Source organism: Antechinus flavipes, chromosome 2 (assembly GCF_016432865.1).
Source record: "Antechinus flavipes isolate AdamAnt ecotype Samford, QLD, Australia chromosome 2, AdamAnt_v2, whole genome shotgun sequence".
NCBI classification, from domain to species: Eukaryota; Metazoa; Chordata; class Mammalia; order Dasyuromorphia; family Dasyuridae; genus Antechinus; species Antechinus flavipes.
In genome coordinates, this window is record NC_067399.1 from 465,148,235 (window position 1) to 465,160,712 (window position 12,478).

General features: G+C 35.2%; 1 protein-coding gene across 4 annotated transcripts in view; it reads left to right on the forward strand.

The window, feature by feature from the left end:
* Positions 1–12,478, forward strand: part of RABGAP1 (RAB GTPase activating protein 1) — a 196,338-nt gene that overhangs the window by 53,998 nt on the left and 129,862 nt on the right. For all 4 annotated transcript variants that reach the window (XM_051979598.1, XM_051979601.1, XM_051979600.1 and 1 more), the window contains 2 exons: positions 1,777–1,951; positions 9,801–9,958. In XM_051979598.1, coding sequence (XP_051835558.1) covers positions 1,777–1,951; positions 9,801–9,958 — 333 coding nt within the window. The remainder of the gene's footprint in view (positions 1–1,776; positions 1,952–9,800; positions 9,959–12,478) is intronic.

A 12,478-nucleotide genomic window follows, 5' to 3' on the forward strand; every position in this document is an offset into this window, starting at 1 on the left:
TTGTACATGGCAACAATAGTATTATACAATGATCAGTTCGGATGAATGTGACTCTTTCCAAAATGAGATGACTGATGACAGTTCCAATGATTTTGTGATAAAGAGAGCCATCTACATCCAGAGAGAGGACTGTGGGACCTAATTGTAGATCACAAGATAACATTCTCATTCTTTTTCTTGTTGTTAACATGCATTTTGTTTTCTTACTCATTTTCTTTCCTTTTTGAGCAAAAAATTGCTACTCCTAGAGAGTTGTTATTGGCATGTGCAAGGAGTACTATGCCATTGAAATAAGTTTCTTTAGAATATTTAAAAAATCAAACTTCTGTGCATCAAGAGAATTATATAAATATGTTTACACATATTGGATTTAACATATATTTTAATATGTATAACATATATTGGATTGCTTACCACTTAGGGGAGGAGAGTGGTGGAAAGGAGGGGAAAATCTAAAACACAAGGCTATGCAAGGGTCAGTGTTGAAAAATTATCCATACATATATTTTGAAAATAAAAAGTTTAAAAAAATTAATTAGAAACCAAAGAACCTACTCCTATAACATGAATAAACAATAAAATTTTTTAAAAAATAAACCTTTCCTCTAATACTCATATCTTCCCTTTTTATAATTACTTTCTATTTATTTTGTATTATGTATATTATTATGTATGAACTTGCCTTCCTTGATAGAATGTTAAATTTCTTTAAGCCCGGTAGCACAGAGCACTGGTCTTGGAGTCAAGATTTAATTCCAGATTCTATCTCAAACACTTACTAGCTATATTATCCTGGGCAAGATTCTTAACTGTCTGCCTCAGTTACTTTATTTGTAAAATAGGGGTGATAATAGCACCTACCTTCCTGTGGTTCTATGAAGATAAAGTGAGATATTTATAAAGAAAGTACTTAAATCTTAAAACTGTATAAATGCTAGCTATTATTATTATTTCTTTTTGTTTTCCCCAGCACCTAGCACAGAGTAGCCATTTAATAAACTTTTGTTGATGTATTGATTGGAGGCTTATCATAAAGTGATTTATTACCAAGAGGTATATTTTTTTAAATACAGCTCAATTCAAAAAATTGCTACTCCTAGAGAGTTGTTATTGGCATGTGCAAGGAGTACTATGCCATTGAAATAAGTTTCTTTAGAATATTTAAAAAATCAAATTTCTGTAGTAATTTTTCAACGTAAGTGACCTATCTAGGATCACATAACTAATAAATATAGAAAGAGTCAAACCAAGATCTCTTGACTTCAAGTCTATTACTCTTTCTATTACTTCACATTATGCTGTCTCCCTAGAAATAGTATCTTCAAGAGTCCACACATGATTTCTATATAGACAAACTAAATATTTATATGATAACGTTACCATAAAGTTACTTGCCTGTCCTTCAAATTTATGGGGAAAATCAAATGTGATAATGTAAAAATCTTTTATAAATGCTAAATAATTGTTTTGGTTAATTTACTACTATCACCAGTTGATTTGCTACCTTTACAAATGGTTATTTTATCAGCAGTACTCCATATTAAGAAATACAGCTTGGCATAGGGGAGATTGGAGCTAACCTTAAAACCAAAAAGATCTGAGTTCAACTCCCAGGTCTTCCATTTACTACTGCCTATGTAATAATACTCAAAGTAAGTCTATGATATTATTTGAAATGTGTTTGAAAATTCATGCATATATACAAAACTATTAAAAAAAATTTTAGCATTCTGATCTTTTCCTCTAATTTTTTTTTTTTTTTATATTATGAAACAGACTTTTGGATCCTCAAACGAATACAGAGATTGCAAACTACCCCATCTATAAAATCCTTTTCTGTGTTAGAGGTCATGATGGAACTCCTGAGAGCGACTGCTTTGCTTTCACAGAAAGTCACTACAATGCTGAACTCTTCAGAATACATGTCTTCCGATGTGAGATACAAGAAGCTGTAAGTCTCTTAAGACAGCTGCCACTTGAACTGAAGTCCATTTCTCTGAGTACAAGAATTTTAGATGACCTTCAAGAATTTCTAGAAATAATAAAATGCTCACTTATATTCAAATGGACTGTGATTTGAGCTTGTACTCACTGTTTAGTAGCTGTTAAGATAAGAAAAAAGATATAATGAAGTCATAATTAGCCAAAATCCCAGCTACTCCCCCTTCCCAATTAGCTGCTGTTATTTTTTATTTTTTCCTTTTTAACTAGATTTTTAGGAGAAATAGGCAAGGATGACAATAAGGTTATGCCAGTGTTAATTTTTTAAAACTACAACCTAGATCCATCCTAATTTGTTACTGATTTTCTCTGTCCAAATCACAATTCTTCACATAAGCAGAATGAAAAAGTTGGACAAAATAATTAATTTTGCTTAATGATGATTAATTTAGAGCTTTCTGGTTTCAGCAGGCTGTCTCTGAGGGTCTTTAGTTCCTCTAACATCCTGTGTTGTTTCTAATAGTTTTCCTAATATTGAACCAGCCCTGCATTCCTGGTATAAATCCTACTTGGTCATAGTGTATTATCCTGGTGACAATTTTCTGTAATCTTTTTGCTAATATTTTATTTAAGATTTTAGCATCAATATTCATTAGGGAGATTGGTCTATAATTTTCTTTCTCTGTTTTCAGCCTACCTGGTTTAGGTATCAGTACCATATCTGTGTCATAAAAGGAGTTTGGTAGGACTCCTTCAATCCCTATTTTTTCAAATAGTTTATATAACATTGGAGTTAATTGTTCTTTAAATGTTTGGTAGAATTCACATGTAAATCCATCTGGTCCTGGGGATTTTTTCTTAGGGAGTTGATTGATAGTTTGTTCTATTTCTTTTTCTGAGATGGGACTGTTTAGGATATTTACTTCTTCCTCTGTTAGTTTGGGCAAGCTGTATTTTTGGAGGTATTTTTCTATTTCATTTGAGTTGTCGAATTTATTGGCATAAAGTTGGGCAAAGTAACTCCTAATTATTGCTCTAATTTCCTCTTCGTTAGTGGTGAGTTCTCCCTTTTCATTTTTAAGACTAACAATTTGATTTTCCTCTTTCCTTTTTTTAATCAGATTTACTAAGGGTTTGTCTATTTTGTTGGTTTTTTCATAGAACCAACTCTTAGTTTTATTAATCAATTCAATAGTTTTTTTACTTTCAATTTTATTGATCTCACCTTTTACTTTTAGAATTTCAAGTTTAGTGTTTGACTGGGGGTTTTTAATTTGTTCCTTTTCTAGCATTTTTAATTGCAAACCCAATTCATTGACCTTCTCTTTCTCTATTTTATACAAATAGGCCTCTAGAGATATGAAATTTCCCCTTATTACCGCTTTGGCTGCATCCCATACATTTTGGTATGATGTCTCATTATTATCGTTTTCTTGGGTGAAGTTATTAATTATGTCTATGATTTGCTGTTTCACCCAATCATTCTTTAGTATGAGATTATTTAGTTTCCAATTATTTTTTGGTCTACTTCCCCCTGCTTTTTTGTTGAATGTAATTTTCATTGCATCGTGGTCTGAAAAGGATGCATTTACTATTTCTGCCTTACTGCATTTGAGTTTGAGGTTTTTATGTCCTAATATATGGTCAATTTTTGTATAGGTTCCATGAACTGCTGAAAAGAAAGTGTATTCCTTTCTGTCTCCATTACATTTTCTCCAGAGATCTATCATATCTAACTTTTCTAGTATTCTATTTACCTCTTTGACTTCTTTCTTATTTATTTTGTGGTTTGATTTATCTAATTCTGAGAGTGCAAGGTTAAGATCTCCCACTATTATAGTTTTACTGTCTATTTCTTCTTGCAGCTCTCTTAGTTTCTCTTTTAAGAATTTAGATGCTACCCCACTTGGTGCATATATGTTTAATATAGATAGTGCTTCATTATCCATGCTATCCTTTAGCAAGATATAGTGTCCTTCCTTATCTCTTTTAATTAGGTCAATTTTTGCTTTAGCTTGATCTGAGATCAGGATGGCTACCCCTGCTTTTTTGACTTCACCTGAAGCATAGTAGATTTTGCTCCCTTTTACCTTTAACCTGCATGTATCTCCCCGCTTCAGGTGTGTTTCCTGTAAACAACATATTGTAGGATTCTGGCTTTTAATCCATTCTGCTAACCGCTTCCTCTTTATGGGGGAGTTTACCCCGTTCACGTTTATGGTTAGAATGACCAATTCTGTATTACTTGCCATCTTGTTAACCCCGGTTTATGCTTTCCTCCCTTCTTTCCCCTTTCCCCCCTTCCAAGTATTAAGCTTGTGAGCACCCCTTGCTTCTCACAGCCCTCCCTTTTTAGTGTCCCTCCCCCCGCCTTAGAGTTCCTCCCCCTATCTTACCCCTTTCCCTCCCAGTTCCCGTATTCCCTTCCGCTTAGCTTATTCCTTCCCTTTCCACTTTTCCCTTCTCACTTTTCAATGAGATGGGAGAAGTTTCACCATAGATTGAATATGTCTTAAGATTTTTCACTTAAAGCCAATTCTGAAGGCAGTAAGATACCCACTATATTCATCCCCCTCCATTCTTTCTCTCAGATATAATAGGTTTCCTATGCCTCTTCATGAGATGTACTACCCCCACTTTACCCTTTTTCTGGTACAATGTCCTTTCCACATCAATTTCAAGAACAAGGTATACATGTATTCTTTATACATCTATATAGTCAAAATATAGTTCCCAAGATTAATCTTTACCTTTTTAGATTTCTCTTGAGTTCTATATTTGTAGATCAAACTTTTTGTTAAGTTCTGGTTTTTTCATCAGAAATAGATGAAATTCGCTTACTTCGTTGAATGTCCATCTTCTTCCCTGGAAAAAGATGCTCATTCTCGCTGGGTAAGTTATTTTTGGTTGCATACCAAGTTCCTTAGCCTTTCGGAATATCATATTCCAGGCCCTTCGATCTTTTAATGTGGATGCTGCCAGATCCTGGGTGATCCTTATTGTGGCTCCTTGATACTTGAATTGGGTTTTTCTAGCCGCTTGCAATATTTTTTCTTTCATCTGAGGGTTCTGGCATTTGGCCACTATATTCCTTGGTGTTTTGATTTTAGGATCCCTTTCAGTGGGTGATCGATGAATCCTTTCAATGTTTATTTTTTCCTCTGTTCCTATGACTTCTGGGCAGTTCTCTTTGATAATTTCCTGGAAGACAGTGTCCAGGCTCTTTTTTTCATCATGGTTTTCTGGGAGTCCAATGATTCTCAGATTGTCTCTCCTGGATCTGTTTTCCAGGTCTGTTGTCTTCCCCAGAAGGTATTTCACATTTTTCTCCATTGTTTGATTTTTTTGGATTTGCTTGACTGATTCTTCTTGTCTCCTCGAGTCATTCAATTCCACTTGTTCAATTCTGATTTTCAGTGAAGTATTCTCTTCACTCACTTTTTTAAAATCTTTCTCTAATTGTCCAATTGAGTTCTTTTGTTCTGTGGAATTTTTTTCCATTTCGCCAATTTTGTTTTCCAGTTCACCAATCCTATTTTTCAAGGATTTTACTTCTTTATCCACTCTCTCTTTAACTTTTTCCAGGCTCTTTTGCCAAGCCTCCCTCTCCTTTTCCCAAGCTTCCCTCTCCTTTTGCCAAGCCTCACTCTGCTTTCCCCATTTTTCTTCTAGCTCCCTTGTGAGAGCCTTTTTAATTTCCTCCATGAGATTCATCTGTGCTGAGGAGCAGACAATCTCCTCCTTTGGGGATTCACCTGGGGACTGCCTGTTTTTAGTCTCCTCAGGATTTAGAGTCTGCTCTCTATCTGTGTAGAAGCTGTCAAGGGTTAAAGTCCTCTTCAGCTTCTTGCTCATTCTGTCTATTAATCAGAGACAAACTACCAAAGAAAAACAGAAAAAACTGGAGTCTTTCTTTGGGGGGGGGCTGGGTGTGTTATCGAGCTTCCTCTACAGACTGCAGGGGGCAGCAGTGAGGCACTAGCAGGACTGTGCTGCGCCTGCGCTCTGAGATCCCAGAGCGTGCTGAGTCACTGAGGGGGGTGAAGGGGGGGCGGCCAGGTCCTGAGAGACTCCAGCTGTTTGGGGTTGTGTTCTTCAGCCCCGGTGTTTTTAGCTTCTCTGCTGGGCTGCTGACTTGCTGCAGGTTCCAAACCTGTAGCGAAGCTCTCCCCGCAGAGACAGCTGCGATCACTCTCCACCCCCTCTCCAGTCTGCTCCTGTGCCCTCACTGCCGCTGCCCGCCGCCTGCGCCCGATCTAAAACCGCCCCAGCCCTCCAGTAAAGACAGACCTTTCTTGGCGGATCTCAAGGATGGCTTCTCTTGGTAACTATTTGTGGGTTTTTTTCAGTCAAGCATTGATTCAGAGGCTTGTAATGAAGTGGATAGTGAGAGAAAGCGCGGAGCTTATGCAACTGTGAGCCTCCTCTCCGCCATCTTAACCGGAAGTCCCCATCCTGTGTTGTTTCATTGCATGGTTTAAGAACCATTCACACTTCAATATTTCAAGTTGCATATTCTAAAGTTCAGTTTTTTGATTCCCAGCTCTAACAATCAATGATGATTCATCACTTTTTATAGTGTGCTACAGTATGTGAAGAATTCTGGACTCTGAAGCACCAGGTTCTAGTGTGTGCTCTTATCATTTGGTAGAGTTTTGACCTTGAGGAAGTCATTTATACTTAGCCTTTATGATTCTCAGTTTTCTCATTAATCATTCATTGAAACATTTGTTAAGTGAATAAAGTGTGCCATGTGCTTTGCTTGACACTGGGGTTATAAAACCTGGAAAAAAAAAAAAGAACTACTTGCTGCCCCCAAGAAGATTCTAATCATTTTTTTAAAAATAAAGCCAAAAAAACGTGCTTTTCTCCAAAATTTGTTGGGAGAATGAAATGTGATAATGTAAAAACCTTTTATAAGGGGCACAGTGAATAGAGCACCAGCCCTGAAGTCAGGAGGACCTGAGTTCAAATCTGGCCTCAGACACTTAACACTTCCTAGCTATGTGACCCTGAGCAAGTCACTCAACCCCAACTGCTTCAGCAAAAAAAAAAAAAAAAAAACAACTTAATAAATGCTAAATAATTATGGTTCAATTGATTCAATACTATCACCAGGTAATTTACCACTTATAGAAGTTTAAGATAGTTCTTTTATCAGCAGTATTCTATATTGAGAGAGGCAGCTTGGCATTGTAGAGGATCACAGATATTGGGAAACTCTTGAGAAAAGTATACTTGAAGCAAAAATACTTAGAGCAGGGTGTTAACTCAATGTGATTGATGAGATAATGGTTCTCTAGTGCTTAGTATTTATTATGGTGATGTAATGGTTCTCTAGTTCATACATACTTAGTGTGCTGTAATGATGTAATCATACTGAGGTATTTAAGGGCTAAGAGGACTGAAAATAAAGACATTCCATCTTTGACCATCCTCCTGACGGCTCTCCTGCCTCCTGCACTCCTTCGCTAAGACCAGCCTTGGTCCTAAGATCCTCCAGAGAGCTAGTCCAGACACTACATAGCATAATGGAGGTGGAGCTGACTACAGAACCAAGAAAATCGGAGTTTCAAATTTCAGGTCTGTTACTTACTGACTAACTGATGGACAAGTCACTTCACCTCTCAGTTCTCTGAGTAACTATAAAACCCTAAGTTGCTGAGAAGATACTGATCTACATTGGTAAAGTCCTCCAGAAATCCCCTCTATTAGGCTTATTCCCTGCTTCTATTACATAATGAGTAACTGGTATTTAGAATAACAATCTTCAAGGTCATCAAAAGAATATTCTGTGTACACAAATTTAAAATTAGATGACCTTTTAAAGGTCATTTAGATCAGCCCCTCTTTTTACAAGTGAAGATACCAAGGGCCAGAAATTAAGTGGCTTGCCCAAAACCACATAAACAGTAAGTAGGAGATATGATTTTTGAACCTAGGTCTTCCAAACTCCAGCACCCTTCCACTACACTACACTGCTGTGTTCAGTTCAACTACAAGCATTTATTAAGCACATACTATTCTAAACTTTGTGGCAGGTGATAAAAGTCAGAGGTCTCAATCTCTGCCCTCATAAAATATAGTTTTATTGAATTCTAACAAAGTTATAAGAATGTAGTGACAGAAATTTTCAAGGTTTTAAGCACTAAGAAAAATGTTTTCCATTTAATTCAGCAATTCATTTTCTTGAAATAAATGTTTAAACACTTAATTACAACTTTTCAATCTTGTAAAAGTACAATTAATGGACTCTTCTGGTTAATTGAGTTTTACTATGTTAAGTTCGTAGAGATTCCTATTTACGATACTTTTAACATTTCTAAAGTTCATTACTGTTGAATATTATTCCTATTATATGATTGTGTCCATGTATAGAAATATTAAAATTAAAAGCTCCTCATTCCTTAAGCTGCTCAAAGGAACAACAATTTGCTTAAACCAGGAAAATGTGTATGGGAAGGATTTAGCTTGCAAATTATCAATGTAAGCAGTTACATTGGATCTTCAGAGGAGATAATAGGTAGCATATAATAGTTGTAACAGTATTAATAAGTGATAATAACATTTACTTTAACAGTTTGCTAAGTACTTTTATCTCCTGTCTGAAGCATTATCTCCATTTTATGAGTGAAAAAATAAAGGTGGTATGAGGTGTAGTGAACTGCCCAAGACCCAAGGTCACACAGCTATGTCCTAGGAAGAATCCACACTCAGGTCTTTCTTATTCTAATCTAGCTCTTGATTCATTAGGCCACTAGGCTACTGGTAGGCAAAATGATATAGCTTGCTTTAATTATGAAACACAGTTTTTACATTTACATTGCATTACATTTATATTTTACATTCAAGTGTTCTGCTTTATGTTAATGTAAGGTAGAATGAGTAATGCAATGACAGGTAATTTGCTTAGTCTTTGCTCTGCCATTTACCAACTTATGAAATTTAGTAATTATTAATTAGTAATTAGTAAATTTCTCTGAGCTTAATTTTCCTCATTTGTAAAATGAGAGGGTCATGCTAGACCAGAGTATCCCACATTTCTTCAGCAGTAGAGTGTATCATAAGAAAATCATAGTATGTGGGCCCATGGAAACTTGTGTCCTGGAACATTAGATTTGGAGTTTTAGACCCTTTCTGCATTGAGTCACAGAAGACCTAGGATCTTGTGCTGATGCTCTATGAGGGAGTGGGATTCAGGACTCTTCTAAAGACCCTTTTAGTCCTAATTCTTTGGCTTAATTTTATAATTTAATTTGTTCTACTTATATTACAATTCACAATCGACAGAAGTCTATTCACATAATACCCAGTAGCAATCGATTCCACAATTATTTTTTGGGGGGTGAGAATGAGGGGTGGTTTGGTCCTAATATCCTATCAATCTTTGTGTGACATCTAATTAGATAAGTTTTTATGGTTGATGCTGTCTTCCCTAAAAATCTATCAGATAACACTCTGAGATCTGGCCAACCACAATTTTCAAAAAGCTATTATGATGATGACCTTTGGGACTAGGAACCCTACAAAATTACTTCCAACTTGAACTTTCTCCCATGTCCTGTAATTCAGATTTTTCTCTCTCTCTTCTTAAATGTCCTTTCTGAATAAGATTAATCTCATTTAAGAGCCTAAAAAATTATTTTTTATGAGATAAAGGAGAAACAATTGAAAATCTCCAGAGAAAATGTCAGGGTACCTCATTGGCATTCTGTGTACCAGCAATGAATGACAGGTCTCAGATTCTTTTGCCTCACTTTGTAGGAAGAAGAAGTGACAGCCTTGTCATTATAGAAATGTATTTGCTAGTTTTTTCTAGAAACTTCCCTCCTAACCTATCTGGTTCTTTGTGACTTCAGGTAAGTCGCATTCTCTACAGTTTTGCCACTGCCTTCCGCCGTTCTGCCAAACAGACCCCACTTTCTGCCACTGCTGCACCAGTGACTCCTGACAGTGACATCTTCACCTTCTCCGTGTCTTTAGAAATAAAAGAAGATGATGGTAAAGGTTACTTTAGGTAGAGAATATCCTTTTATTTGTTTGTTATGAATCTGTATTAATATGATCAGTGTTTGACAGTAAAGTAAAATGTTTAGTTATATCAATGAGCTCGATGAAATAAATGTCTCCTTTGTTAGAATTTTTATTTTATGATTTCAAGAGAATTTTTTGGCACACTTTTAAAAACATGGCAGCATGCAGGTTAATATTATGTCTCTCTGAACTTTTCCTCAGATGACAAAACATAATGTCCTACCAGAGCTTCATTTGAAGTATTCCTAGCTTGGTATGTGCTTTTAGTAACCAATCTTCAGAGAAAAATAGTAAAGGAATACTAAAAACAACAACAAAAACACTTTCCTCACAACAGTCCTTTATTAGTATCTGCATTTTACATATGAGAAAACAGATTTTAAAGCTTAGTGACTTATTGAGAGCCCTATAGCTACTGGAATCCGAAAAGTCCCTTTCTCCAATCCATTGGACTATATATTATGTTGCCTTTTTGACCTCATCACAAAATAATGAGTGAAGAATAAAAAGAAGTGATTTTTTTTTTGTAATGTTGAATGATAAGTTCATGTATTAAGAAATTGGCATTATAGCCCCCTCTGTTGGCTAATCCACTAGAAAATTTTGAAAATGGGTTTTACTTAATGTGCACTCATTTGATAGTGTTCTGTCAGCTGTTTAGGAAAAGGATTTGGACCTTTTGAACTGGTTTTCAAAGTTTTCTGATCTAATATTTTCTTAAATATAATTTTAATATTAACTCAGTGATAATTATGATTACAAATATGTGGGATAGATTTTGTGATAAATTCACTTATATCTATATATAAAAGCTAAGAATTTTTAGTATTACTCTTGATCTTATTGCTAATCAATGATTCATTGTCTTTATTTCAATGGTAAAAGGAGTCATTAAAATCCTAAAAGGTAATTATAAAATTACCACTTCTTTTCAGTTTTGATGTAGCATGATACCAGGAGATCACTAAGCTTAGAATAGAGATTTTTAAACTTTTTTTTATTTCATAGACTCCTTTCACAGTCAGGAGAAGCTTGAAGACCGTGTTCCAAAATAATGTTTTAAAATGTATACAATAAAATACTTAAGATTACAAAGTAAAGCTGTTATACTGAAATATAGTCATCAGTATTTTTTAAGACTCTGAAAGAGTCTAAAGAATCCCTGTCTTACAGTAGAATACAGGCTTTCCTCTCCAATTAATCATTGTGTGTGAATTTAAGCAAACATCCAAAGTTTGTTCCAACTGTAAAATTCTGTAGTTCTATTAAAAGATCAGCGTTCAGAAGAAAAGAAAGAATTCTTTATATTCCTTCTCAGTTACAGAGAAAAATGTCATTTGTATTCATCTTTGAATATATGAACCTGACTCAAATTGGTATAATGGGAAGAAAACAGATTCAGCCAACTTGTTCAAAACCTGAGAAGTATTTGCCATATAAAGGTTGGGCAAGGCACTTTATATCTAGGGCTGAATTATGGGTTAGACTGGATGTCCTCTGTAGTCCCTTTCAGCTCTAAATCCATGATCTTACTATCCCTTGAGGCTCAGATTCCTCATTTATCAAATATACTAACTAATTACTTCACAAAAGTGTAGTGAAGATCAGATGAAATTATGAATATAAAAGCAAGGTGATGGAATGTCGTGGAAATATAGCTCATTAATTTAGTACTCCTAAAGATCATTCCTAATGCTCCCTAATGTCTGTCACAATAGCTTACCATATAGTTTCAGGAGTTGCTCTTGCTAACTTCATTAACTTGTTAGCCAGTCTTTTTTGTGATGCCTCAGCTGGTTCTAAAATGATAATCGGTTGCATGGCCTGCACAGCCTTTCTAGTTTAATGGGACCTACCAGACTGTGAACTATTTTGCTATCTAGCCTTTGAAAACCCAGTTATCACCTCGATACCCAGATAAGTTTAGAAAAGCATACCTTTAGTGTAGAATGCTATGATCATATTATAAAAGATTTTCAACTTTTTGAGTGGTAGTTTTTTACTAATGCAAAGACATCATCATGTCTTAAGAGGTGGTCGATATGATATATTATGGCACAAATAAAAGTACATAATGTGATAGCCAGTCTACAGGTAATGAACCTTTCTTTATTAGCTAATCCAATCTCTGACAACAGATACCTCATCCATTTGCCAGGTTTAAGTTCTGCAAGGATAAATTAGTTTTCTCTACTAATGCAGGACTTCCATGCCAGAATCAGATGTTAGAAGAGGGTTTTAATGCAGGATTATCTTAATATGATTATAATATAAGATTGAGGAGGTATTTATTTGGTTCATAAAAATAGTGATAAAATATTATGGTGTGTCTCACCCGAAAAAGACATCACTGTGAAATTCAAATCATTGTATATTCTGAATCACATTATTCACTGCAATCTTTCTCCTGAAGAAATAGCATGTGCCACATTCTGATAACTCTTTTAGCTCTTTTTTTTCTTCTTATATCTTTTATTCCATTAAACAAATATTACTGAAGTAA